At 43.8% G+C, this 27,482-nt stretch overlaps 1 protein-coding gene across 12 annotated transcripts in view; it reads right to left on the minus strand.

Moving 5' to 3' along the window:
• The window catches only part of PTPRM (protein tyrosine phosphatase receptor type M), a 666,818-nt gene that overhangs the window by 12,533 nt on the left and 626,803 nt on the right, over positions 1-27,482 (minus strand). For 6 of the 12 annotated variants that reach the window (XM_036321437.1, XM_036321431.1, XM_036321433.1 and 3 more), the window contains 9 exons: positions 19,339-19,455; positions 18,566-18,616; positions 14,641-14,795; positions 14,245-14,380; positions 12,377-12,526; positions 11,500-11,673; positions 8,927-9,058; positions 4,466-4,591; positions 2,416-2,579 (listed from right to left, as the gene is read on the minus strand). In XM_036321437.1, the coding sequence (XP_036177330.1) occupies positions 2,416-2,579; positions 4,466-4,591; positions 8,927-9,058; positions 11,500-11,673; positions 12,377-12,526; positions 14,245-14,380; positions 14,641-14,795; positions 18,566-18,616; positions 19,339-19,455 (1,205 nt within the window). The remainder of the gene's footprint in view (positions 1-2,415; positions 2,580-4,465; positions 4,592-8,926; positions 9,059-11,499; positions 11,674-12,376; positions 12,527-14,244; positions 14,381-14,640; positions 14,796-18,565; positions 18,617-19,338; positions 19,456-27,482) is intronic. The other 6 variants (XM_036321438.1, XM_036321435.1, XM_036321434.1 and 3 more) reach the window with 1 other exon arrangement.

Raw genomic sequence — 27,482 nt, forward strand, 5'->3', positions numbered from 1 at the left:
AGGATTGCAAAATGGTGATATTGTATATTTCTTCTGGTTTTATTAGCTGGGAGATATGTATAAAGAAAAAAAAATCCCCTATTTGCTTATCGTGAGTATATGTGGCTTAAAGAACCATTCAATTTCACAGCCCCTGGAAGTCTGTCTTGGGCAGGGATGCTCTGCCCTCAGCCATTAGGTGGCGCTATATTATGCTAAAAAAATGTCCTTACCTCAGAAGAATAGCAGGGAGCTGTTGTGGTTCAAAGCATTCTTTGCTGGCTTATACTGGAGGGTACCAATTTAACCTAGTTTCTCACAACTGAAAGTCTTAGATTTAGATTTAAAAACCTAAACAACAATAAACATTCTCACCAGGCCTGGGTCTCTTGGCCACCCCAATGTTAAGAGAGCAAGAGGCAGCCCCATGGGAACCACAAGGACTTTATAATGGAGGAGAATGGCTCCCCGCCAAAAAATAAAGGTTTTTCTCACCGTAGAAGGGGAAGAAGGGGAAGAAACAACAGATGTCCACCACCGTCCACTACAGTTAAATAACAGTCCTCTGCTTTAGATGTCACATGGAGACGTGACATAACTGTTTAGTTCTAGGGCCACCGCTGTGTCCTGGAAGACTATAGTCGGTGGTTGTCTCTGAGGTACAGTGATGTAAAGGATCCTGTATCTTCCCCGCAGGCTTGTCTAGTGCCTCAACTTCCCCCACTGTGACTTAGTCCTTTGAATTACAGCACTTGCCCTTGAAAGGAAGCTACTAATCAGATTTGGTGCCATGCATTATGCTCCTAGTTCTAGATGCTGGCAGACTCTAGATGCAGAAATGGATAGCTACAAACTACTTTTAGTGTTTTTTTGTTTTGTTTTGTTTTTAAACTTAATAGATATAATACAAACTCTAACTAAAATGTCAATTTTCCTTGCCAGGATTGTATTAACTCACACTGGTGACCCTCTGATCTTATTCTGATCAGAAGTTATTTCTGGACTTGAAAGAAATAAAAATGGGGATGTGAGTTGTTCATCATTCCTTTTGGCATTTTCTTGGTAGAGATGTTTTTAATGAACTGGGTCCATGAAAAGGAAGGAGAAAGTAGTAAAGGGTGATGGCTTATAAACAGCTTTTCAGGGCACAAAGGATTAGGGTTAAGTGTGGGTAGGTTCCTAAGATTCTTTCCAAGGGAATTCCGGTTTCCTACAGGCTGACATGCCACATTTTGACTTGAGAGGCAAGGCGGAGTTCTAAATTGTCAGAAGGTCTCCTAGGGCCCTGAGTGGGGGTGGCATGGCATGAGATATGGGCACAAGCTTGTCATTTTAATGAGGGTTAGTGGGCCCAGAGTAAAACTTTATTTTCCCTTCAATTTGGAAGAGATCTCATTGCATACTTGTAATGACATTCCACTGAAAGGAGACATAAGCTTAACACTTTAAGTTTCCACAAATTCTCTAAACATTTTCCCTAATTGCCACGACTTTCTAATTGCCTGCTCCATTAAGCCAATTCCAGCTGGCTGATTAGCTACATGTCATCACCAATGAGGAAATGCAGGTGGAAGTGCTTTGAAAAGCATGGAAGTCTCTTTTCAGCAGCTCTTCATCTTGGCCGAATGTTAAAACTATGAGTTTAAAAACACACCAGTGTGTGGGCCCCACTCCCAGCGATTTTGATTTAATTTGGCTTGGGTGTGGCCAGGGCATAGAAATTTCCCAAATGACTCTCCATGAGCAGCTCAGGTTGGGAGTCACTGCTCTGTGGCAGAGGTTCTCCCATTTCAGCACCTGCTAAAACTGGTGGCCTGGAGACCCCACTTTGGAGACAATGGCTCCAACCAAATCTCCCCAATATCTATATTCCCAGGCCCAAACCAAAATAAAACAACAAAAAAACTCTCTTAAAACCACAAAGAAAAAACCGACAGTTCCTTTGAAGTCTCTGACATGATTTCCAACAGAATCACCCACTATGCTAGTGTGATGGCCAGCTAGCCCTGATTTCTAGTATTTGCTGATTTCTGTGATGTAGACTCTTTCACATGGATGGTTTATCAAGTAACCAACAGTTTAGAAAGTTCAACCTGCTCAGAAAAGTCCCCCAAATGTTAACAACTGGTTCTCAAGAGTTGGTAGGAGCTCATTGGGCTAACCCACGTCTGTGTGTGTGTGTTTTGGGGGTGTGGGGTTCCCAATCACAAGTTCAGGGCTTGTTTTTATAGCAGTCACAGTCTGTGCAAATGCAGAATCAAAACATGCATATCTTGTTTTCTGCAAAGCAAACCAAACCTTCATCAAGTAGATCATCTCCTTTCACTCACATCTACTTATTTCTTCTCCAATTGTAGTGAAACAAGAGATAGTGAAATGGCAGGTAATGGAAGGTGGCTGGTCATTCCCGGATGCAGGGCTCTATCTCACACTTACAAGCAGTGCACAACCGTGCGGCCTTCCCCGCCATTGTATTCCTCCTGCCACTTGTCCACTTGGCGAATGAGCTTCAGGAAGGAGCGCTTGGACACCGGCGTGTCTCTGTACATCGGCCAGCCCAGGAACTGGAATTGCTGCACCATCCGATATCCATCTTGGGGCTGGAGAATCAGGCAATAACCAGGGAGTGAAAAGAAAACAGGCATTATTTACTTTATTGAATTCCAGTGGGCAGGTTCCACCTACTTGGTCTTCTCATCAAAGCAGGGCAATATTAAAGGAGAGGCTAGCCTATAAATAACAGAGGAAGCTTCTACTGGCCTGAGAGTTATGAGTTTTAATATTGAGGTGTTATAAAAAACCAGGTGTTTGAAATGACAGACCAGACAAATAAAAGTGAAGCTGAAGGCTTACGATTTTGCAAAAGCCAAGTGAAAAATAACACACAACACGAACATTGACCACATGGTGTAGTAAATGGTAAGATGGCTCTACTTTAGGTAATTACAGGTAAATTAAAAGTAAAGGATAAATTACAATCAGGAGATGTTTGTGAGCTCAGGGTGTTACAGATTGCACTGCGTTTCCTGTGAATATAATATGATTTTGCTTATTGGTGTGAATCTTGCTGAGATATCAATAGTTAATTAGTCTGTAGTCATAGTTAAATAGAATTGCAGTATTCAAGAAAATGTTAGAAGAGGCAACAGTTTTAATCCGCCATGGCTACACCATGTGCACTACACGTTCCGTGGCCCCCAGCAGTCTTTGACACAGGTGGTCACGCTTTTCTCGTTGACACACTTTCTTCGCCTGGCTGCTCCTTGTGCCTGACTGCCCTCTCCCCTCTGTGTTGGCCTCCCTTTCTCCCAGACCACTTGCTGATGGACCCCTGGCTCAGTCCTTGGATCCCTTTCTCTTTTGTCTCTCATTTGATGATTTCATGGCTTTAAATATTCCAATAGTCATCAATTCATACCTCCAGATCAGACCTCTGTCCTCATAGATCCAAATGCCAACTCAATATTTCCACTTAGGTGTCTAATGGTCACCTCAAACCTGATATGCTTCAAATTGAACTCCTGACTCTCTCTCCACATATGACCCCCATCCCCCCCACCCCACCATACCCCCGCCAACTGTCCTGTTTACACCCACCATCTTCCCTAACTCGGTTCATGTCAATTCCATCATTCTAGTTCTCAGAACCAAAATCTAAAGAATCACCCTCAGCTCCCTAGGAGCCAAACTGTCAGCAAATCCTATTGGTTCTGCTGCCAGAATATACCAGAATCTCTCTATTTCTGACTACCTCCAACTGCTACCACTCTTGTTCTGCCATTGTCATTTCTCACCTAGATTGTTATGATTATCTCCCGATGGGCCTCTCTTAAAGTCTATTCTTAACACAGAAGCCAGAGTACTCCTTTTCAAAGGTAAATTATATCACGTGAGTCTTCTACTCAAACCCTGTAATGGCTCCCGATTTCCTTCAAAGCAAATGCCCAAATCTTTGCAGTGGACTGCAAGGTCCTGCATGATCTCTGCCACGCCTCTCCCCGACCCCCCCCATTCCCTCTAGGTGATCAGAGCTTACTGTGCTCCAGCCACATCAGCCTCTTTACTGTTCCAGAAACCCTCGCTCAGGGCCTTTGCACTGACCAGTACTTCTGCCTGGAAAGCTGACTCTGCGGAACGTCGGATGGTTGCGCCCTCACTTCCATCAGGTGTTTGCTCACACTGTACATCTACTTAAGACAGAGCCTTGCTCTCCCTCCTGTTAATGCCCTAGCACTTTCTACATTCCAGCTTCTTTTTTTCTATAGCATTTACCAATTTCTAACATATCTCATTATATCTGTTATATCCATTATCACCTCCCATTAGAATGAAAGTTCCATAAGGTCAGGGAACTTTGTTTCCTGATATAGCCCTGATATAGTCCATACTCCTAGAACAGTGACTGTCACAGAGTGGCGCACTAAATATGCAGTGAAAGAGAAAATAATGAAACCCCAATGTAAGTGATAGTGGCTGTGATTCTTACTCTGGATGCATTATAAATACGGAATATCCTGCTGATGATGTCTTCTTCTAAATCAGCAGAAACAAATTCCACTTGGATGGGGCCATGTCTGTGAACTCCGTTCTCTGGCCAGTACTGTGGACACAACTGAATTCAGAACAAAGAAAGATGGGGTTATTTATAAGAATAAGTTTACTCTGAGCAGTTTGAATATGGTCAGTATTGACATTCAGTGGGTCTTAATACTTCTGTGATTCACTGTTTTCTTTCCTTTCTCTCTTTTCCTTCAAGAAAGGAGACTTGTGGACTTTGTTGTTGGCTGATTCCTCAGCTCCACCTGTCCTTCATCTAGAACTTTTCCCTGCATTTTCTGAGAAAGCATCATTAAACTATGAGCGATTCTGTTTTCTGAGGACATGTGGATGCTATTTTACACACCCTATCGTAAGATTCCTTCTGCTGCTGACAGGAACTCTTACAAGGCCCTGGGAAGATGCCACTAGCTGCCATTAGAAGAGCTATGGTACTTAAGATGACACACATACCTGCAAACACCCAAATCTCCATCTTCCCCTGGGCTTGCTTTGCAATTTGTAATCACTTTGGGAATAGGGCTATTTTGTGACAAGATACTGATAACAGTGTTAGGTTGCATTTTTATGCTCTGGTCCAAACCCTCCTGCTCTGTTGTAGGAAACCTGGTGTAATAGGAGTAAATGCTTTACCTGGAGGTGGCTTTAATAAAAACCACAATTTCCTAGAGTCTCACACTCTAGCTTTGGTAACACTAGGTTACTGGAACTTTTGCATGAATGGGATGCGATGCACAGCTCTATGTGGAAGAAGTGCAGCTGGGCATGGTGGCTAATGAAGCTGGCACTTTCATTCTGTTAGCCACCATTCTATTAGCCACAGTTTAGTAGAAATACTAAATTTAGAGATAGGTGAGAGAACATCCAAGGTCTTTCCTTCTCACAAGACCCCAATAGGCATTTAAAGTTGGAAATGAAACTTCTTTTGGGGCATGATATTCCAGTGACACTTTGGGTAGTATAGTGTAACTTTTATCTTTCTGATTTACCAGAGGGACAAATAGCTGTGGTGAGACAAAAAAAGAACCACTTCATTACTTTATAACCAGTTTCTATTGGGCCAAGAGCAGATGAAAAACATATCAGCTCATTTTAAGCAAAATGAAGGACCACAACAAGAGAATCTACTAGCTGAATTTCCTTTTTGATGACTTTTATTTCCCAAAGAGCCTAAAAATCTTATTGGTCAGAGGTTGCAAAGGTTGATTTATATGCAAGATAATTTTCAGTTAATGGTGGGTCAACCTAAAGAGCAATCTTCCTCTATTATAAAGAAGTTAGAGATTTGGACTTTATGATTAAGAATGAAAGTAGGGTAACTAAGGGTACTTTCTTAACAGTATCTTAGAAATTATATTTATTTATTTTTAAAATTTATATTATATTAGTTTCAGGTGTCCAGTCCAGTGATTAGACACGATATAACACTAAGTGATCATCCAGATAAATATAGAACCCAAGTTGGTGGGGCAGGGTCTAAGCAGGGGTGGGCAAACTTTTTGACTCGAGGGCCACAATGGGTTCTTAAACTGGACCGGAGGGCCGGAACAAAAGCATGGATGGAGTGTTTGTGTGAACTAATACATGTTAACACTGCTGCTGGTGAAGGAGCGGAGGGGAGAGCAAGAGAACCCTCCACTCTTTCGGCTCTGCGGGCCGGATAGAACAGCCGAACGGGCCAGATCCGGCCCGCGGGTCGTAGTTTGCCCACGGCTGGATCACCAGGGCAGGGTGAACAGTCATAGCCAGGTTAATGGAGACTCAGATATGGAACCCCCTGCTGGTTCTGTGGGGGAAGGGATCACAAAGGGAACAATGGCCTTTGCCAGCAGAAAGCTGTCCCTCCAGCTCTCGATGCCAAACATTTTAGTTTCTACCCTTATGTCTCTGGTACTTTTCAAGGTGCTGACCGAGCATTGGAGTTCAGAAGGAGAGAGTCTGAGTAAGTCTGTGCGGGGCCTTTTAAGAGGAACTGCCTAGGACCCCAGCAGCTTCCATCACACTCACCCACAATCCCCGCTGGTTTTTACAGCCCGAAGTTATGGGGACTTCTCTTCCTGGCATTGGAACCCTGGGCTAGGGGGCCTGGTTTGGGGCTGGAACTTTTTATTCTTCAGGGGGAATCTCCACAGCCAAGATATTCCTCCTACTTTTTATGTGCTACATTTCTGCCCCTCATACCAGTCTTGATGTGGCTTCTTTTTTAAATCATTAGTTGTAGGACTTCCATTGAGCTAGATTTCAGGTGGTTCTGAATAATGGTTGTTATGTAATTTAGTTGTATTTTTGATGTGGTTGTAGGAGGATGTGAGTAGCACGTTTCCCTATACCTCTATCTTGACCGGCCATTTATTTATTTTTAAATAATGCTTTCATGAAAATTTCCCTTCCTCACCAGCACTTCCTGGCGACAAGTTATAAAACTGCCTTATCAAACTATAGCATGCTAATATTTATTTTCTTTTTGATATCCAAATGTACCCACTGTTAAAATCAATAGGCATTGTGATGGGAAGCCGAGATGGTAATAAAATCCGAACATGCACAGTTGAACTGTTCTGCCCATTTTACTCCTGACTGAGCTAGCTTTGCTTTTTGCTGGTTCTCTCAGTTCAAACCCTGATCAAAAGCTTGTCATTTACACCAAAGAAATATGAATGGCCCAGGCTGACATTTGGCTCTTGGCACACTGCATTCTGCACTTTGCCCAAGTAAACCATGTATAAAATGGCTTAAATGGTGTATAACACACCCATGAACTGGACCTATAAATACTTAAAATAGTTGAGTGCTATTCTCGTACAATTGCAAAGCCTTTAAGTTTAAATGCTCAGTTTAGTGTTCTCTGAAAGACTGACTCCCAGGAGCCCCTTTTCTCTCACTCTGAAAATCAGCTCTGTCTGCTGAATGGAATTACTGTCTCTTTGTCTCTCCTCCCACTGGCCAGGCAAGGCTTGGTTTCAGTCCAGACAGTTTGGGTTTAGAATGCAGCTTCAGAATTCAAATATTGCTGTTCAAAGAGAACACACAGAAATCACTAACGCCTGGCTCACTAATATGAACAAAACAGTACATCACTACATTTCAGGATCCACATTAGGGGGAAAAGAATGATTCTGAAGGGGGATCAAGTCCTTTATTCTATAACTATCTATGACTAAGGACTCTTGAATTAGGGAAATTTAACCTGGACACTGCGGGTTAGAAAACCAGGATCCGTAGTTCTATTTTGAGTTGTGTCTTTGAAGCTCTCTTAGCTGTGGTTGTGTTTTTAAATGGCTGCAATCTATCCTCTGGAGAGGATCAATGGGGAAGACCTAAAACATTTAAGCTTCTTAAGCAAAAAAGACTAGATGAGGACAAGGATTGTCATTATTATTTCATGAACTTTCAGGCTACAGCCCTAACAATATAATGTAGTATCTCTAACATAATTAAAAACATTACAGCATTAAAGTGAATTCCTTGTCATTTACGGCAGATTGATGGCAATAAAGTAGATTTCAGGAAGGGAAAATCTTATCAATCTTATTCACTTTGGATGCTGAAATAGGCCATTTTATTATTTATTTTATTTTAAAGAATTTGTCTCTATTAGATAGAAAATGAATTCAGTTCCAGAACAAGTTTATTCTTAAAACATGCTAAGTTCAAACTTAGCGTAACTGTCATGACAGTTAAGCCTGTGATTAGTATGGCTGTATCCTAAAGCAATAAATTCGGCTCCTAAACGGCCACTGTGCTAATGCTCGCCTGACAAGTCTCTCTAAGAAAATGTTTTTAAACCCCATTATTAATATCGAGTCATTACTGTCCATTCTATCTTTTTTTATGTTTCAGAAGAGGAGCTATGATAATGTCCCATTTATCATTCTGAGCTTCTCTTATCTTCAAGTCCCAGTTTTATTTCTTTTTAATATCTTTATCAAAGAGTTGACACAACTAATTGCTGTCCTTTAAAATTGCCTGCCGGTCTCCACTGCCACCCCATCATGGTACTATCCCTGATGGGATCAAGCGCTGGGTTAGATGCCGACATCCATCACGGCTTTCTGGCTTGCTTGCTCTGGTTTTGGCGTAGTGACGTTCCTGTTCCTGTTCAGCTCTGACTCTGCCCATTACCTTGATTTCCCTCCAGTCCGTATTTCTATCCTTTCTGACTCTGTCTTGCCCTCTCGCTTCCACCATCTGTAATTCCAGCCTGTCTTTTGGTTTCAGATGACTTTCTGCCCCAATCCCTAATTCCATCTGATTTTTAACGTTTGTGTTTCAGCATCTTCTGTTCTCAAACCTCGCCTGGCTTTTGTGACCTGGCACTGGAGGCCACACTTTTCAATGTGCAAATAAAGCAAACACAGATTAACCCTGGGCACGAGCTCATGAGTCTCACCTGGGCCGGATCCACATCATTCAGCATAACTACAGACGTGCAGTGATAATCCAGGACCAGTCTCCAGAAGTCTTTCACTGTGTTTGGCAGAGGATGCTGGGTGACTATAAAAGCGGAAGGCTGTTTATAGCTCTGCAAACACACAAGAAAGATCCAAATATATCAGAAAATATGAAGGGAGAAAGCTAAGGTTATTTTATATGCATACAAATTTGTGACATAAAACACTGAACATATTTAACAACCGTTAGATTCTATCACCGTTGTCAATGCCAAAACAGACTAAATATAAACTTATCTGCAGAATAGTAATGATAAAATATTCTCACTTTGACACTAAGAACATAAGAGCATTTTATAAAATTTTTGCTGTCTCTAGTAGAAAAGCAATACATAATTCGCCCCCCCCTCCTCCCCGCCCTGCCCCGCCCAGTACTCCCCCCCCCCCCCCCCCCGAGGAATAAGCTTTTATCTAGGGCTTGGGAGTTAGATCTCAAAGCATTTAAAAAATGTAACCCCTTTTTGTCAGTAACTAATAGCACATGAATGTTTGGCTCCCAGGCTGACCTTAAGTGTATTCATTGTTCAATCCAATGCTCTACTTCTGTCGTTAGGTCTAGCTTACTCCGCACTTAACTGATTTTTTTGACTGTTTCCTTGACTAGGCTCTGAAAGAAGCATGGTACTGTCTCCTTATATGATGATGAATTTTTCCGTTTCACTTTGTATTTCAATTTCTATTTTATATATTTTGAAGCCATAATTTTAGTGTAGCATTGTTATTTCTTCTGAGCGCATCAAACATTATTTCTTACAAAATGACGCCATAAAATAATAGTCATTTTATCTTTTTTTTAAAAGTTGCCTTTAAAGTCTTTTTTTTTTTTTTAACCTTAAAACCTATTTTGCCTGCTAAAAATGCAGCTACTTTCACTTCCTTCTGGCTAGTATGTAACCATATTTGTTCATTTCTTCTTTTCTTTCAAATTTTAGTATCCTTTTGTTTTAGCCAATTCTCCTATGAATATTATCAAGTAAGATTTTAATAATTTTTTTAATAAAGAAAATTTAATTTTATTTTAAAAATATGTATAATTAAGCCTTGGGAAATGTGCTCAGTTGGTTGAGCATTGTCCCATGCACCAAAAGGTCACAGGTTCAATTCCGTCAGGGCACATGTCCAGATTTCGGGGTTGTGGGCTCAACCCCAGAGGCAGTAGATTGATGTTTTTCTCTCACACATAGATGTTTTTCTCTCTCTTTCCCCCTCACCCTTTCTCTTTAAAATCAATAAAAACATATTTAAAAACACGCATAATTAAAATAGTTATGTTTTTCCTAAAAATTTTCCTTGTTACTTATATGTGTGACTAGTAGCCCTGCGCACAAATCCGTGTGCTAATAGCTCTCTGCAGGGCCTGGCCGCTCTGTACCCGCTGCCCAGAGGCCCATCCACACCCCGGCCTGACCAGAGGCCGATCCGCAGCTAAGAAATATAAACGACTTCCCTCCCTGTTTTCAGGAACTCCAATAAAGGGCTCCCTTCCTCTTTCTCAGCCGGCTTTCAACCTGTGCCTCCACCACCAGCCCCTCCTGTCACACTATCCTCTACCCCCTCCACCCTCTGGCCGCCCGGACTTGACCTTGCCTGGGAGTTGGGGGCCACTTGACTCTGCTCAGCTTGCCGGTTCCTTCTCTTCTTATACAAGTGTTCTGTGCCCCGGCCTGGCCAGAGGCCCATCCACGGCTGGGCGTGGAACGCTTGCCTCGTGGCCGTGGTGACGAAGCAAGCATTCTGCCAGGCCGTTCATGCTGTCCGCTCATGCTGCCAGCGGGGCTGAGAGGACTGGACGCTGCCACCTTGTGGCTATGGGCGCTGCCATCTTTGTGATGGAGTGATGTTTAATTTGCATATCATCCGTTTATTAGATAGGATGGTGCTACTTATTTTTGCCACAAAAGGATACATATGCTTTTTACTGCTCTGGAGAGCCTCAAACAAGTTTTTACCAATATCACACCCATAGAATTAAAATGTCCATATTAGCACTAAAAATATCCATTCACATTTCCCACCAATTGAATAGCAAATGCTCATTCAGTTAGAAGTAAACAGACTGACAGGAAGTAATGAGCTGTGTACTATCTGTACTGACAGGCAATTTCCCCCTCATGTTAATTACTGCCTGAATTAGGAAGAAAGGGCACTAAAATAATGTTGCAAACCATATTATCCCACTTCATTGCCATAGTGACCTAAGAGCTGTCTCTTGCTCTCTGGCCAGCAGGTTAAAATGTAAGTGCTCAGAGAGTAAATGGACATGATTCATTTACCAATACGTTAGGACTAGTGGTTTCTGAGAGACCAAGAATGTTTGCATTGACAGGAAAATATATATGGAGTCTGAAATGCACTTTGCAGAAAAAATAGTTTCTGTCTTTAAAAAAACAACACCCCAAAGAGCAAGGGCAGATGCGTGTAAGGAGACCCAGGCTGCACTTCGTCATTTCCCAGTTGCTACCCCTGGAGAAAAATCTCCCATTTCCTTCCGAGGGAAGGTAGGTGGGCTTACGTCCATGAGAGCGGCGTTGATGTAGTTGCTGCTCTCCCCGTCGATGGTGATGAGGAAAGGCAGGCAGCGGTCCGGAGGCAGGATGTCCATGCACCGGTTTTTCTCATGGTTCCGGGGCAGAAGTGCGATGCTACAGTCTTCCACACGCAGTGTCGGCGTGACCATGTTCAGGGTCTATGTAATAGAATGCAGACGGTGGACAAGACGCTGGGTAGTACACTGTCTTAATTCAGACTGTGGCACAGCCAAGTTTCCTACAGCTGAGTACAAGATCATCTGCTCCTCCACCTCCGCCATCGCCGCACTCACACAGTTACATTTTTATTTCTCTTTTCTCTCCTTGGATTTTGTCCATAGATAGTGCCCATCAGACATAAGGGCCATTGAGTCTAATGAGGGCTAGACATCTGGGCACTTGGGAGTAGGAGGTTGGGTAGAATTGGTCTAGAGCCAGGTACGTTTAGATGGAACGTGAGGATGACTTTTGCCTGGCAAGTACTCTGAATGCAGTACCTTGCTTGTTTGGGCTACACCCCAGGGCATTATGGGACTACCTAGTGTCTGCTTTTGAAGTGGGGAAATGGCACTGCTAGACCAGTGGTTCTCAAAAAGTAACTTTGCCCCCATGGGACACAGGCAATGTCCGCACACATTTCTGGTTGTCACAACTGATGTAGTGAAGGGCTTCTGGCATCCAGTTGGTAGAGTCCAGGGATCCTACATGACAACCCCACAGCAAAGAATTATCCAGCCCCAAATATTAATATTGCTGAGGTTGAGGAACCCTGTGTTGACTCAATGGTTCAAGATCTGACTTAGATATATTTCTTGAGGAGCAAAGTCACAGCCACTCGCCTCTCCCTTTAGTGTGACTTACCCGGAATTCCTCTTTAATCTGGCTTGAATTTGTCTGTGGATCCAGTTTGTTCATGTCATAATACAGAGACCGAACTTGGGAAGCAGGGATGGAGGTGTCGCCGCAAAGACAGGCTTCTAGGATGGCATCATGGATAAACACATATTGCTCCTGGTGAAGCAGAGGGGACTGGTTAGTAAGAGACACCAAGGTACCTGAGAGATTGAGATAGAGAAAAAGGGAAGGCAGCCCCACATGGTCAAGGAAATGGACCAGTGTTCTGAGGCGAGAGATTCAGTGTGAGGACCTGACCACTGGGAGAGGGGTATTCCCCATGTGGCACAGCTGGCATGGTTACTGAAAGGCCACTCATGACAGTTTAATGGGAGGAAGAGACAAACAGGCTCAACCCTTTATATGGACTGATTAAAGCCTTATATGGACTGATTACAACCAATCAGACACTGATAAATACTAGAGCAAGCACTGTGATGCTAGAGTAACAATGGCTAAACTACTTCAGTAATTCTGATCCTACAGGTTTGAAACTCAGTATTTCAGATGAGGAAATGAGCAGAATCTTATCTATCCATGATAAAAAAAGAATTTGCCAACCAAATTAATAATGCAGAGAAGGTCTAGGGAAACTTGACATCACAGTGGAAAACCAGTTCTGAGCACTTAGCACTATTTCCTTTGAAATATTAATGAATGTGATAGTTACAAAAGTCCTTCTGTGTCTAGAGGAGGGCTCTTGTTTATAGGTTACAAGTCCACAGTGTAAAAATGGGTCTTTAGCCTGGCTGGCATGGCTCAGTGGCTCATGTCGACCTATGAATCAGAAGGTCACGGCTCAATTCCTGAACATGGCATATGCCCAGGTTGCGGGCTCGATCACCAGTGTGGGGCGTGCAGGAGACAGCGAATCAATGATCTTCTCTCTCATCATTGATGTTTTTATCTCTCCCTCCCTCTCCCTTCCTCTCTGAAATCAATAAAAATTTATTTTAAAAAATACATTATCATTATTATCTTTAAAACAAAGAATTCCTACTCTAAAGAGAAAAAGACTAGGAACACAGCATAGAAAGTTTCTTTTATTTTTCTTTATTAGCTAAAATAAATAAATAAATAAATAAATAAATAAATAAATAAATAAATTAGGTTTTCCAGTGTCTTGTGTAAAATTTATGCATGATCAAAATGTAATGGATTGTTCTTAGTCCTTTTTCTACTTCACGGATCATTTTCCAGGTGGTGAGTGTAATGCTTACTTAAAACAATCACATATTCATAAAAATTTCCTAGGAGTAGGATCTAATATTTTTCCTCAGAAGCTTAAATGCCTGATACACTTTGAATTCTAGTTGATAGAAGTACTAGTTGGTACACGTGCTTCTATAAAATGGGCAAATTCCCTCGATACCAGGCCACTGGGAAGAATTTTTAGGGACCAGGAAAGGAACAAAATGTACAGACACTACCCTTGAGCCACTTGGCAATTGCCTGGCTGTTCTCAGGCGTGACCTTGCCCTGGTCACCAGCTGGTTTAAAGGCATAATAAAGAGAAATGGAATTGGAAACCTGAAGCCTTAATGCAGAGACTCCCCTGGGCTCCTTGACACAGAAACATGCACGGATTTAGGCTCATGGCTACAGAGTCTGTTACCTGCGAGAATCGGGGGCTTTTTTGTTTGGTTATGAAAGGAAAAGAAAAGGAAGAAGGGAGGAAGGAAAGAAAGGCTGCCAGCTGAGTCACTTTTTCTTTTAGGGAGTTTTGCAGAGAGAACTGCCAGCGTTTCTTTTTCCTTGACTCTGGGGGATAAGGATGCACAGGAGGCCCAGGGGACGAGTCCGAGAACTGATGGGGACTGATGGGAGCACAGTACCTCCGTCTGCACCATGTTCACCCTCCGTGACCGCAGCTCCCTGACACAGTTGTAGATGTCCACCACCCCTTCCCTTTCCGCCATGTCCAGCATGATGTCGATAACGATGAAACAGCCGGTCCTCCCGGCACCAGCACTGAATGGAGAGAGATGTCTGTTAGAGTAAGGAAAGGACCCCTGTGCAGCTGCTTCTTTAAAGAAAATATCCTACTGTGGTGAAATTCCTATCACATAAAATGAACCATTTAAAATGTACAAGCCAGTGGCATTTCACACCTTCACAATGGTGTGCAACCATCACCTCCACTGGGTTCCAGAGCATTTTCACCACCCAAAGGAGACCCACACCCATTCCCCTGTGTGCATCCTTCCAGAGGCTCTGGGCATGCTACTCACCTGCAGTGCACCACCAATGGGCCTGAGTTGGGCGGGCTCTTCGATTTGACCTGCCGGACGAATCCCAGCAGCCCTGTGGCATGGTAAGGGACCCCGTGATCGGGCCAGCCAGTGAAGTGAAACTGTCTGATCTCTCGGATTTCATGAACGCCCCTCTGCCATTCCCAGTTCAGCACATTGCAGGGAAAGAACAAAGGAAAACACATGATGAGCAACCAGGAGAGAATCAGGTACCCCTGAGCGGCCAGTGAGCCTAGGGACAGAAACTCTGAGTTGCTGGGAAGAAGGTCATTCTTAGATTTTATACACTGAAAACCTTACCACAGGCAGGAAGATATTCGTCGGGTGGAAGGAGAGGTGATGTTTGGGGACAACACTAATAGACAGGTGCAAATCCACAAATGAATGGATGGATCTCTTTGAGTCCTTGAAATTCTTTTCCAAAAAGTAGACTCAGTGAACAGTTTGTGTGTCACTTAGTTCCTAAGGGTGAGGTGTGCGTTCACAGAGAAAGAGCCACCGAACAGGGACCTGTGTGCTCAAGAGATCAGCTACTAAAATGCAAGACCCTTGTTCTCTCTTCTGTATTCTGGTTCCTTTGTCCCGGGCCTTTGAGCAGTGTACACACTGTGGATGCTTAGAGAATGTCACTGGAAGAATGAATGAGGACTACTCTCCAACTACATAGGCCAGAGAACTAATTTTCATTTGCAATTGAGTTCTCTTTTTTAAATCAGGTAAACATTTAATCCATTCATCCATGCAGTGACCATCTAGTGAATGCAATGCTTCCTTCAGGTATGACCTTCAGTGCTGGGGACACAGAGGTATTCAGACAGTGCCTCCTGTGTTCAGGTTGTTGCAGCTGGCTTGTGGAAAACAGGTATGTAAGCACATATATACCATGGAAATCACATTTTGCTAGAATTCTTTGTTGGATCAGTAAGTTGAAGTGGGAGAGTTGCCTGCCACTGAAGTGAAGGGAAGGCAGAAGAAAGGGACTTTAAGGTTTTGTTTTTTAAAAATTTACTCTTGTTTTGAGAATATTTTAGTTGATGTATATCCATCAATTTTTTTTTCTAACCATGAGCCCATGTTGTAAGACTGTGTCTTAAAGCTGAAGTCTGTTTTGAAAACAACAATTACTTCCAGAATCAAGGCTGGATGTAAATCTGGGGTTAAATTTAATTTTCTCCTGTCTCTCTATTTACCATTTCTGCGTTAGTCCCTGAGTTTGGTTTTATTTATCATAACATTAAGTACCCACTAACCTTAACACATTCACCATCAGTCATTGTTCACACATACTTATGAGCAGAGAAATTCAGAATTTTATGTGCTTTGAAAGATTGGAAGAGGCTAACAATTATAGATTTTCAGGTAAGGCTTGCTTGCTATAAGTGTATCAATATGTCTTAGTTTAAGAACCCACAAATGTTGAAGCTTTAGTACTCTTTGAAAATCATGCTATTCTTTAATGATGTTTAAGCATTAAGGTATTAAGCTATCAGAGAGTCATGAATAAAAACCAACACTGTTATCTGCTACATATGCTCTGTGACCCCAAAGTAACATTACTAGGTGGTTAGGAGCCCACATTTCTTATTGCTGACACCATAGCCAGTCCCAAAGTCTCCATCAGAAGACAAAGGGTTGAGCTGGGTCACTCTCCAGACCCTTAGAGAACTCCCCCAAGTATGACAACTGGGTCAGTGGTGGTCGCACACAGTGGGGATGCCTATGATACACATTTATTTATTCCAAAGACCACTGAAGGGCATTTCCCCCCATATACTGCCTTTTTTTCTAAATTTTCATTTTTTGAGAACTTCCCCTTCTAGCTTTGGTAGATTTCAGCTCCAGCATCCCCAAGTCCCAAACTTCATCCATCATGAGATGGGCCCCCAACCAATCCCTTTAAAACTCACTTTTGGAACAAGATAAATGTCTTTTCCCCAAAAGAAACCTCCACCCTCTTATATGTTCAAGATTAGCAAAGGAAACTGCTTCTGAGTCAATTCATTTGGGGGTGAAATCCTGGATGTGATTAGTGATCACAACACAAATGATTCCCAACTTGATATCATTATGTTTTTGTTTATTTTTCATTATAACAAGTATTAGTGCAACATAAAAAAGTAATATTCACTTCATTTTTCCATGCAATTTAATGGGAAAGAAGAACCCAAGACATATAATAGTGCCTAGAACAGCCGTGGGCAAACTACGGCCCGCGGGCTGGATCCGGCCCGTTTGAAATGAATAAAACTATTGAAAAAAAGACCGTACCCTTTTATGTAATGATGTTTACTTTGAATTTATATTAGTTCACACAAACACTCCATCCATGCTTTTCCGGCCCTCCGGTCCAGTTTAAGAACCCATTGTGGCCCTCGAGTCAAAAAGTTTGCCCACCCCTGGCCTAGAACAAAGTGTGTACTTAATAAATATCTGTGCATTCTTTGTCTACGAGGCATTAGGTTCATATTCCCACTGCCTTCTCTGAACCCCAAACACCTCCTAGGTAGAGAGAATTCGGTGGCCACTGTCAACTTCCTTTCTGCCAGAATAGACTAGGATAGATTCACCAGACAGCCGAGATCCACGGGGACTTTTCAGCTGTCTTCCTCCTGACACAGTGGACACTTCACCTTGCTTAATATCTGTTTAGCTTTGAGTCATCCGCTACGTGGGAGAGGATGACAGTCCGATGCAAAACAGGGCTTCATCGGTTTCAGATTGCAACGTGTTTGCTTGTTTTGTGGAGTGGAGCCCAAATCCATTTTCACCTTCGGTCCCTCGATGCAACATACTCTCAGAATTGCAGGACTCGCACGTATATGACTGACTGTTTCCCCCTCTAATGAGAAAGTTTAAAATCTACAAGAAGTGCTCCATGTAAGTGCTAATGATTTGTTTTCCTTAAAGTTTCCCGTTGTCCAGTTAGAAAACCACAAACAGGTCATTCTGATTTCCCTCAAAGCCTGAAAAAGCTCCTCGTCCCTCCCTTCCACCACCTCTTTGCTAGTTGTCTGGTGACTAAAATAACTGGGTATTTCTAAAACATTTCTGTGTAACTGGGGACGTAGGAGAGTATAATAAGAGGTTAAAAAAGAACAAAGAAACAAACAAACCCTTCCTTTAGCATCAGAGATGCCTTTTCAGCTTATTAGAGAGCTGACTACTGTTCAAAGGACTCCATGTTTAAGTGATGACTTTGGATGATTTTTTTTTTAAAAGAAAAAAATATTGAGGGTCTTTTATCGCTATCTGTTTTAATGCAGTAATTCATGAGCGCTCTTGCCAAGAGCTGTACAGAAATCCTCCCCCCAAACCTGCCTAAGATGGGGAAAAAAAAACATCAAAGTGTGAGGTTCAGAACTTGAAGAATTGAGGCAACAAGAACTCCACGTTCTTTGAAGTCCCCAAGCCTCCTGCCTGCTTATTAAAAATGACAGGCTAAAAAAATAGTATGAGAAACAGACGAAAATAAAATCTTTTCAGTCTTGTGATTCTCTGACAAATGTGAATTTGAAACCCAAGATAGGTAGTTCAAAACAGAGAAGAGTAAATTAGCCCGTAAACAGATGCTGCAATTTCCTTAAAACTGGTCTTGCTAACCCAAAAAGTACGAATATAGAGTAGAGGAGAAGGCCAAGAGCCAATTGCTCAGCAGTCCACGGACAATCCAGGTCCTCTAGGAGGACCTGACAGTGTAAATGAGCACAAGCTTGCACTGAACAAATTCACAACAAAATGGCTATGCGCAGTGTAGCAGTGCGGGGCTGAGTTCTGGAGAGTCAGCTCTTGACACTGTCTGTGGACCTCAGACACAACATCATGTGTCCCCTGCATCGGAGGCAAGATGAGGACTGGCAGGCAGAGTGTTTCTCAGCCACATCACCTCCACTTTCCCACAGCCTACCTGTGACACTTCTCTGGATGGACTGCAGTTTGCTTCACCTCCGGCCCCTCCCTATGTCAGCAGAAAGAGGGGGGATAAGGAAATTCCCTGTTACGCCCTACAGTGCTTCCCGGAGAAGCCCCATCCATGCACGTGGGATGAGGCAGAGGAGAGCCAAGGCAGAGCACTCACGACCCAACACCAGCAAGTACAAAAGGCTGAAACCAGTATGGGAGTGAGGGTGAATGGTGGTGCTGGTTCATGCAAGGGTTTCCTATGCTTCCAGGTAAGTCCCTTCGACCTGGAAGAACCTGGAAGATCCATCGGTCCGTGTGAAACCAGAGGCCTGAAAAGCCTCAGGAAGTAGAGGGATTCCAGGAGGAGTTAGGACCTGGGTCTCAACACAGATACTAACTCACTACAGGAAACCCACATGAACATACAACATGAAGGGAATTATTCAACTGTCAGTGAGTGACGAGAGAGAGAGAGAGAGAGAGGGAGAGAGAGAAGCAATATTAACCAGGTTTGAAAGAAAAAGGAAAAAGACAGACAGGCATATATATTTGGTGTAACTGCAAAATATAGACTCTTATGAAATGGAAATGATTTGCTTCTAAGATGGAACTGAGCTGTTACAGAATCAAAGGGCGAGATGCAATCTTGAGAAATTACTAGACAGAGTCTACCTGCATTCAGGTGTGACCAGGTACAGATTAGCTTAGTAAGTTAACAAGGGTAGCACCACTAATGTCTGGCCATGGCTTTTCAAAGTCTGCAGTGTGGAAACTTACCTTTTCAACAGCAAATGTTCTTATTACATATTCTGCCAGTAGTTCTGTTTCTATTAAGGTAACTTTAATGTCTTTATATATCTCTGTGTCGTCTGGCCAGTATTTGCAGCATTTGACCTTTAGAAAACACAAAGGAAATAAAGGTTTAGAGTTTGTTTTTTTAGTTCCCCAAATGATGGGTCACAGTATGATTTACAGGATAAAATTTGCATGAAAACCAGAAGTTAAGCTGTATACTACAGAGCAAGGTTTATTTTCTTAGATCATGTATGCTTTTCTTCTCTCCCCAGAAGAAGACAAAATGTGAGTTATAAAGGAGTAAAGCCTAGGAAATGGTCTAAAGTTAACAGATTGTATTTATACTGCAAATATCCCAGTTACAGTAACCATTCATTTCCTGTTTATCTCAACCTAGGGAATGGCCTGGAAAAATAAACTATAAAAGGTAGTTTGCAATATGTCAGCTCTGAATTTTAAATTCCTTCCAGTTTCAGGAATCGATTGAACATTTTTGAGAAGGAGTGAGCAGGAAATCAAAGCCAACAGTAAGATCAGACATTTTTTTTTTTTCTGAAAAAGGAAGTAGCTATGTGGTTTTCCCAATTTAGAATTACAGATTCATTTTAAGCTGAGTAAAGTCAATACACAAACCTTGGCAAAATTTGAACACAGTCTTTTCATATTACTGAAAGCCTCTAATCGGAGGATTTTTCCGGTGGAAGAAGAAATTTGTTAGACTTGACTCCTCCTAGTAAATTTTTTTTGGTCCTGTAACTCTTGCAGTCTTTAGCAAAAGTTTGGGATGAGGGAAGAGCAGGAGGAGTGAGCAGGAAATCAAAGCCAACAGTAAGATTAGAATTTTTTTTTTTTCTGAAAAAGGAAGTAACTATGTCATTTTCCCAACTTAGAATTACAGTCATGGAGATCTCCTCGGGGCTCCGTCTGAGCCTCTGTGGCTCTGTCTTGAATTCCTGGCAGCTTCATCCACTCCTGTCACCACTTCTCCAGGATTAACTTCTGTGCCTCTGGCCCTATTCTCCAAGTGCCGAATTCGGTTTCTAACTTCTTTTGTGGGCATCTCTCTGGGAGGTCCTGCCAGCACCTCAAAGGCAATATGCCTAAAAGAGGATTCTTTGTCCCCCATCAACTACACTCCTGATTCCCTATGTTAATGATGCTACAATTTCCCCAGTTACCCAGGCACAAAATCATGATTCTGTCTGCAAGACCCAACCAACTGCTAAGTGTAAGACATTTTTGAAGTATCTCTCTAATATGTTTTCCAACTTTTTATTCCCTTTGCCATAATCTTGTATCTGGCAACTTCCTGCATGAACATTCTATTCATACCAGCACCAAAAAAAACCTGCCAAAGGGTAAAGCCAGTGGCATTTACTTGCTCTGCTCAATAAACTTCAATTTCCAATAGAAACTACATGTAACAGAAATTACACGTGGGCCCAGCATGTAAGGATCTTTTTTATTTGGCCACAACTACTGGGTTTATCCTTCACTTTTACTACTCTCCTTTCCATCCACTATGTTCAGAGACAAGTAATTTGCATGATCCCCAAACAGATCTCGTGATCCAGATTCCTACTCATGCCATTCCTTCTGTTTAGAATGTTCTCCTCACACCCATACACTCCCAGCTGGAAATTTTATCCTTTCTTCAAAGAATATCTCAAATGCCACACCCCTTCAAAGTCTAGACAGAGTCTCTCTCTTTTTGATCCTCCGATGAAATGTGCATGTTTTGCTAGAATGCTTGATACCTGCCTATTACATGCCACCACGTAAAGGCATGTTGTTGCTTATTTCTGTAAACCCTGCAATATCTCCTATTGTGTCCCATAGACACGGAATGTCAATAGGTATGTGTAGAACTGAATTTTATGGAGACAATGATAGGGTCAGTGCAGGAAGGAAAATCCCATATTGGGAAAGTTTACAAAAAAGAAATATGGTCTGAGGTGACCTTTCCCAGAATGCCAAGCACCTTGGTACTCTAATGCTTCCAGTGTGGTACCGGCTGGTTGTTATCTTAGCCGCTTCCTTACAAAACTTCCTGGCAGCTGATTCAGTGAGGTTTTAGATAAGCCCTACTACCTTTACTTGGCAAGATGTAGGCCAGACACATCAGGAGTTGCAGATACAGTGCAGCATAACAAAGATGGTCTCTGCCTTCAATAAGTTTTTAGTTACCATTTTAGCTCCTCCACCCCCCGCCCCCCCAAATGGGAACATAATCTGTGACTTTAGAAAGTATAAATACTTATACATATTATGGTTTACATTATGGATCTAAAATATTTACATTATGGATCTAAAGTATTCCAGTATAAGAGAGCTACAGCCAGGAGATCCAGAGGTTGCCAAAGGACCAGCCACGCCCCTATGGGACAGGTGAACCACGGAAAGAAACCTGGACTGCTCGCTCCAAACACTCGGTCAGATGCTAACTCGGCGCTGCCGGTTGCTCTATAACAGTGGTTCTCAACCTTGGCTGCACATTAGGATCACCTGGGAATCTCTTTAAAATCCTGATTTCTGGGCCTCATCCTCCAGAAATTCTGTTTCTTTGTTATGGGGTGGGGCCACAACATTAGTAACAAAGAAACAGAATTTCCGGAGGATGAGGCCCAGAAACCGGGATTTTAAAGAGATTCCCAGGTGATCCTAATGTGCAGGCAAGGTTGAGAACCACTGCTCTATACTGCGCAGTAATTAGCAGAAAGGAAGCCTTGGGTTGCTTCCTTCCAGAACGTGTTTGTGGACAGAGCCGTCTCCTGTGCAGAGCACCTGTACAGGCGGACCCAGAAGAGGCCGACGAGCCATTTCCAACTCCGCCCTCTCCCTCTCATCTCCCGGAACATCCTGAAATGGTTCGCCACATCTGTTTTTAGCCTACTAAAACCTTTCTAAATTGGGTTCCTTTTAGTATCTTTTTAACTGCTTGGATTTGTGTCAAGTTATAATTTTACTTTTTAAAAAGAAAAGAAAAAGAGGAGGAGGAGGAGAAGGAGGAGGAGGAGGAGGGGGAGGGATGTATGTTTCTTTTTGGATGCAGACTTCCCATGCCTGGCTCTGAAGACCATGCAGAGGTGTGAAGACCAGTGGCTCTGTGGCACCTGTAGGAGCAGAACCAGACACTCCTCTCCTCAGATGGTGGCCAGGCTTGACTGCCTTCTGCAGCCCAGTGTTACCTGCACAATGTCCAGGAGAGGCTGTGCCTCCCACACATCCTAATCCTAAGGCAACAGCCTTCAGCCCTGAAAGGGAGGCTCTGATCAGGTTCAGTAGCTGGGTGCCCCGGAGCTGGGTCCATCGGGCCATCCGTCAGGCACCTGGTACGGAGCCTGCTGTGTGCCTCACAGCAGAAGGCTGCAGGGTAGCAGGAGGTGGTCCCTGCCTCCAAAGGGGGGTCATTGTTTGCTTTAAAGTGCACAAACATGAAACAGCACAGAAAGCAGAGTAACTGCAGGGTTTCTAGCTGCCTGAAAAAGTTCTCCAAGGTGGGTCATGTTAAACGGCAGTCCAGATGACTCCCAGGTGAAGTCAGATGACCCCTGGCAGGCTGGAGCTGGAGCTCCCCAGGCTGGCAGCACATGACAGTGAACTTCAGGGCATCCCGACTGGCTAGAGCTGTGGTTGTCAGGCTTCAGCAGGCAACACAATGCCCTGCAGGGCTTGTTACACACCCCAGTGCCCACTCTAGGAGCTTGGGTTCGGTAGGTCTGAGGATGTGGGGCACCAGGTTTGCATTTCAACCCAGTGCCAGGTGACGCCGCTGGTCTGCGGGCCACACCCTGAGTAGCAAGGATTTAGACAACACAACAGGACTGCAGAGTCTGGTCCTCCCTAAGGCTGATGTGAGCTCGGGTAAGTTACTTAAGTCTGCTTAAGGTTCTTCTTCTGTAAAGAGGGGGTGATTTTAGTTCTTACCTCAAAGTGATCTATGATTGAGTCAGGGGTTACCAAATTTGTCTGCACATAGAATCACGTGGGGGCGGGTGGGAGTGTATTAAATTCCAAAGCCCAGGATACACGCTAGGCCAGTCTCTATACTAATAAAAGGGTAATATGCTAATTAGACTGGAGGTCTTCTGGACAACCATCTGATGTCATTCCCGACAAAGCCAAGCCCGGGTGAAGCCGTCTGCTGGAGTCCGGGGCATCAGCACCTGTGGTTGGCTGTGGCCTGGGAGATGGAGAAGCTGCCCACCCCACGGTCCCAGGTGCCAGCACCTATGGCTGCGGCCTGGGTGAAGCCACCTGCCCACCATCCCCTGTGGCTGCAGCAGGCCCGGGCGAAGCCAGCTCGGGTCCTGGGTGCCTATGGCTGACCAGAGGGAGGGAACCCAGATCCCGGGTGCCTGTGGCCGGCTGGAGGAGGGAATCCTGGGTCCAGGGTGCGGGGCTGAGGCAGAGGTGGTTAGGGGCAATCAAGCCAGCAGGGGAACAGTTAGGGACGATCAGGCTGGCAGGCAGAAGCAGTTAGGGGCAATCAGGCAGGCAGGCGAGCAGTTAGGAGCCAGTGGTTCTGGATTGTGAGGGGGGTGTCTGACTGCTGGTTATCCCCCAAGGGGTCCCAGATTGGAGAGGGTGCAGGCTGGACTGAGGGACCGCCCCCCCCTCCGTGCACAAATTTCATGCACTTGGCCACTGGTTAAATCATACTTTCTGGGGTGAGACAGAGGTGTCCATAGTTTCTTGTAGCTCCTTAGGTGACTCCCAAGAACAGATAGATGAGTTTGGGAACCACTGGATTAAGTGATATGATGCAGTTAAAACATCTGCCCCAGTGTAAGTGCTCACACAATGGAAATTCTTATTTTTAAACGATAACTTTGTGATCGGGACTCTAGGTGGCCACAGAACTTCAGAGGGCTAGGGGCCACTGAGGGGGTGGGGATGTGCAGCAGGGTTTTCTGGAGAAGGAAGAGGTTAACCGAGCATTGTGAACCGTGCATGGTTTATGGGGGGCGGAGGGGGGGGACCACAGGTGAAAACAAAACAAAGGGAAACACCCACCATTTCCTCTAAATCTCTTTCCTACAAACCTTATTCCAGGGACTGAGAAGACGGGAGAGTGGCCAGAAGGTCTGTTCTCCCACTAGGGCGGTTTGATGAGCATCCATCAGAAATTAGGAAGTGCTGTTTGCGATTTGTGGGGAGGAAATTCATATCAAAGAAGCTGTGAGGCATCACAGAGACAGTTTCCGAACACTCGTTTTCAAGGTCATTACAACTGCCACACATAAGCCTTTTGCGCTTGGATTTTGCCATTTAGAGTCATTGCATTTGCACAACTGGGGCCTCATTTAGTGGCTCAGGGAGCCAAGTGACTGGTGTGAGAGAGGAGAGCCGGTTCTGACCAGGACTGCTCACCACCCCCTTCATTCCTTCCATTTCCCTGTGTCCTCAGATGAAGAAACAAAAGACAGGCCCATGGAGGGAGAGTGACTTGTTTCAGGGAATAAGCTAGACGGTGTGGAAGGCGAGGCTGCAAGCCAGGCGTGGCTCCGAGCACAGGGCATTTTGGGAGGATGGCACTCAAGGCAAATCATCCTTTCTTCAATCTTGCCAGGTCTGGCCGGGTCTGGCTTCAGGAACAGATGCTAAGTAGGAAGCCTTAAAATGACCGTAGCTTCCCTGCCTTTTGGGGTTGAGAGACAGTATGTGGGGTGGGGGAGAGAAGAGTAGAAGCACAGCGAAACCATCACTCATTTTTTTGTCACTAATCACAAATTGCTGTTTCTGCTGGTGTCTCCCCCGCCACCCATCACCAGCTCCACCAGTTGCAGGGAGGAGCCTGGGGCAGAACGTGAAGGTCTGTTTATGTGCAGGGGTCCAAGGACTAAGAAACCCATGATTAAGAAGGATTAAGGAACTGAATGTTAGCTCTTCAGTTGGGGCCACCATAGTGTGATCTAATAAACATTACTTACCCTAAAGGGGTAAAAGGGAGAGGGAGGAAAAGAAAGGAACTGTTAGGAGTTTTGATTCCTAAAGGGGTTTTCAACAGTCTCTCTCTCTCTCTCTCTCTCTCTCTCTCCCCCCCCCCCCCCCCCCCCCCCCCCACTTCTGTCTGTCTGCCTCTCTCTTCTAAAAAGAGTCATCCAGAAGGAGTGGCCACAGTTCTATTGATAGTTGTGTTCGGGGCCAGCTGAGCACAGCTTTGATGGAGATACTGGATAGCAAGAGCAAAGAGGCTGCTTGCTACTAAGTAAAGTTACCCAAGAACCCCAGCCAAGAGCAGCTGCCAGTGAGGTTTCCAAGAGAACAGATTTATTGTATCCAAATTCTTTTTTTTTTTTTTACAGAGTTCTCACAGCAATAAAAACATTTCCTCATTTAAATATCCTGAAAACGCCCTAACCGGTTTGGCTCAGTGGATAGAGCATTGGCCTGCGGACTGAAAGGTCCCAGGTTCGATTCCGGTCAAGGGTATGTACCTTGGTTGTGGGCACATACCCAGTAATAGGTGTGTAGGAAGCAGCTGATCGATGTTTCTCTCTCATCGATGTTTCTAACTCTCTATCCCTCTCCCTTCCTCTCTGTAAAAAAATCAATAAAATATATTTAAAAAAATAAAATTAATAAATATCCTGAAAAGATAGACTGCTTTGGTCTCTGTGCAATGAAGATGGAAGTGCATTTGCTCTATTTTTTGTTGTTACTGCTAACTTGTGAGTTATACCCTTGAGCCTCAGTTTTCACATCCTATATAATAAAAGGGTAATATGCAAATTGACCCTAACAGCAGAATGACCAGGACGACTGGTCACTATGATGCGCACTGAACACCAGGGGGCAGATGCTCAATGCAGGAGCTGCCCCCTGGTGGTCAATGCGCTTCCACAGGGGGAGCACTGCTCAGCCAGAAGCCGGCTCATGGCTGGTAGCGGGAGCCTCTCCAGCCTCCCAGTCAGTTGGACATCCCCCAGGGGTCCCAGACTATGAGAAGGCACAGACCGGGCTGAGCAACCCCCCCCCCCACCTGAGTGCACCAGGCCTCTAGTATATAATATGGGTAATAGCACTGATTTCTTAGGGAGGTTGTAGAGATTAAATGAGATAAGATGTATAAAGACTTTGTGTAAGGGCCTGGCTTATAATACGTTTCCCAGCTCCTCCCTTCCAAACCTGTTTCATTTGGCCCTGGGGTCTCCCTTGGGCACCATCCTTAAAGCTTATTTCAATACTGGCACAAAATCAAGAGCTTCTTCTGAAGGTCTGAGTAGCTTGAATTTGGGAAAATGCCGTAGAGCCTGAGTAAATCAGCTTCACACCACCAGGCTCCTGCTCCTGCCTGAAGTGCCTCCCACACGGTTTCTGATTTTCTATCTGGTCTTCCAATTGCATCTATTGATTAATATTATTAATTGAGGGACATATAATACTTACCGTACCTACAATATATTATACAATATTTATAATAAACACAAGGTTTATTTCATATCTATAATATTTGTTTTCATCACCTGTAAAGAAACATGGCCTGACACCTCTTGTGGAATTTAAACATCATGGTACAGACCACTCAAGAAGTTTATCTTGTTACTTTTCTCTCTCCTACCCAGCAAGGTCAGAGAGCATCAGCACTTCGAGGAAACACATTTTTCCAGGCAGCTGTTCCCCACCTCAGTCAATAGATTTGGCTTTGACTTTTAGCCATTCCTCCAACTTAAGTCCTCTTGCCAAAGGAGGGAGATTGCCAACCACCGAGGACAATAAAACGTGTGCCACGTATTCTAAAGATTATTCTGAAAGAAGAGTTTCAGAAATCTTTTGCGCAATGACAGCATTATTAGTATATGTAGATATACATTTGCTGAGGTACATCAGAGGCACTTAAGTGCTAAGGGTTCAGTTTCTATCTCATGGCAGACAGTCTGAAGTTAAAAGATGTAAACCCCATATTGGCTTTGAAATATCTATTTCCCCTTTATTTTTCACATTCCTTCTGTGGACACTTCTCCACTACATGTCATAGGTCTCCTTTAGCTTTTCCCTGGCAGACTCTGCTTCTTTTCAGTAAGTTCCAGCAGGTAACCCAGTGATATCCTTGGTCGTTAACTCATCTTGTTACTATTCTCACGACTGGCTATGTGAGCGGTCCACTCTGTAATCCAGCAGCA

This window comes from Myotis myotis, unplaced genomic scaffold (assembly GCF_014108235.1).
Source record: "Myotis myotis isolate mMyoMyo1 unplaced genomic scaffold, mMyoMyo1.p scaffold_m19_p_9, whole genome shotgun sequence".
In the NCBI taxonomy this organism is placed as follows: domain Eukaryota; kingdom Metazoa; phylum Chordata; class Mammalia; order Chiroptera; family Vespertilionidae; genus Myotis; species Myotis myotis.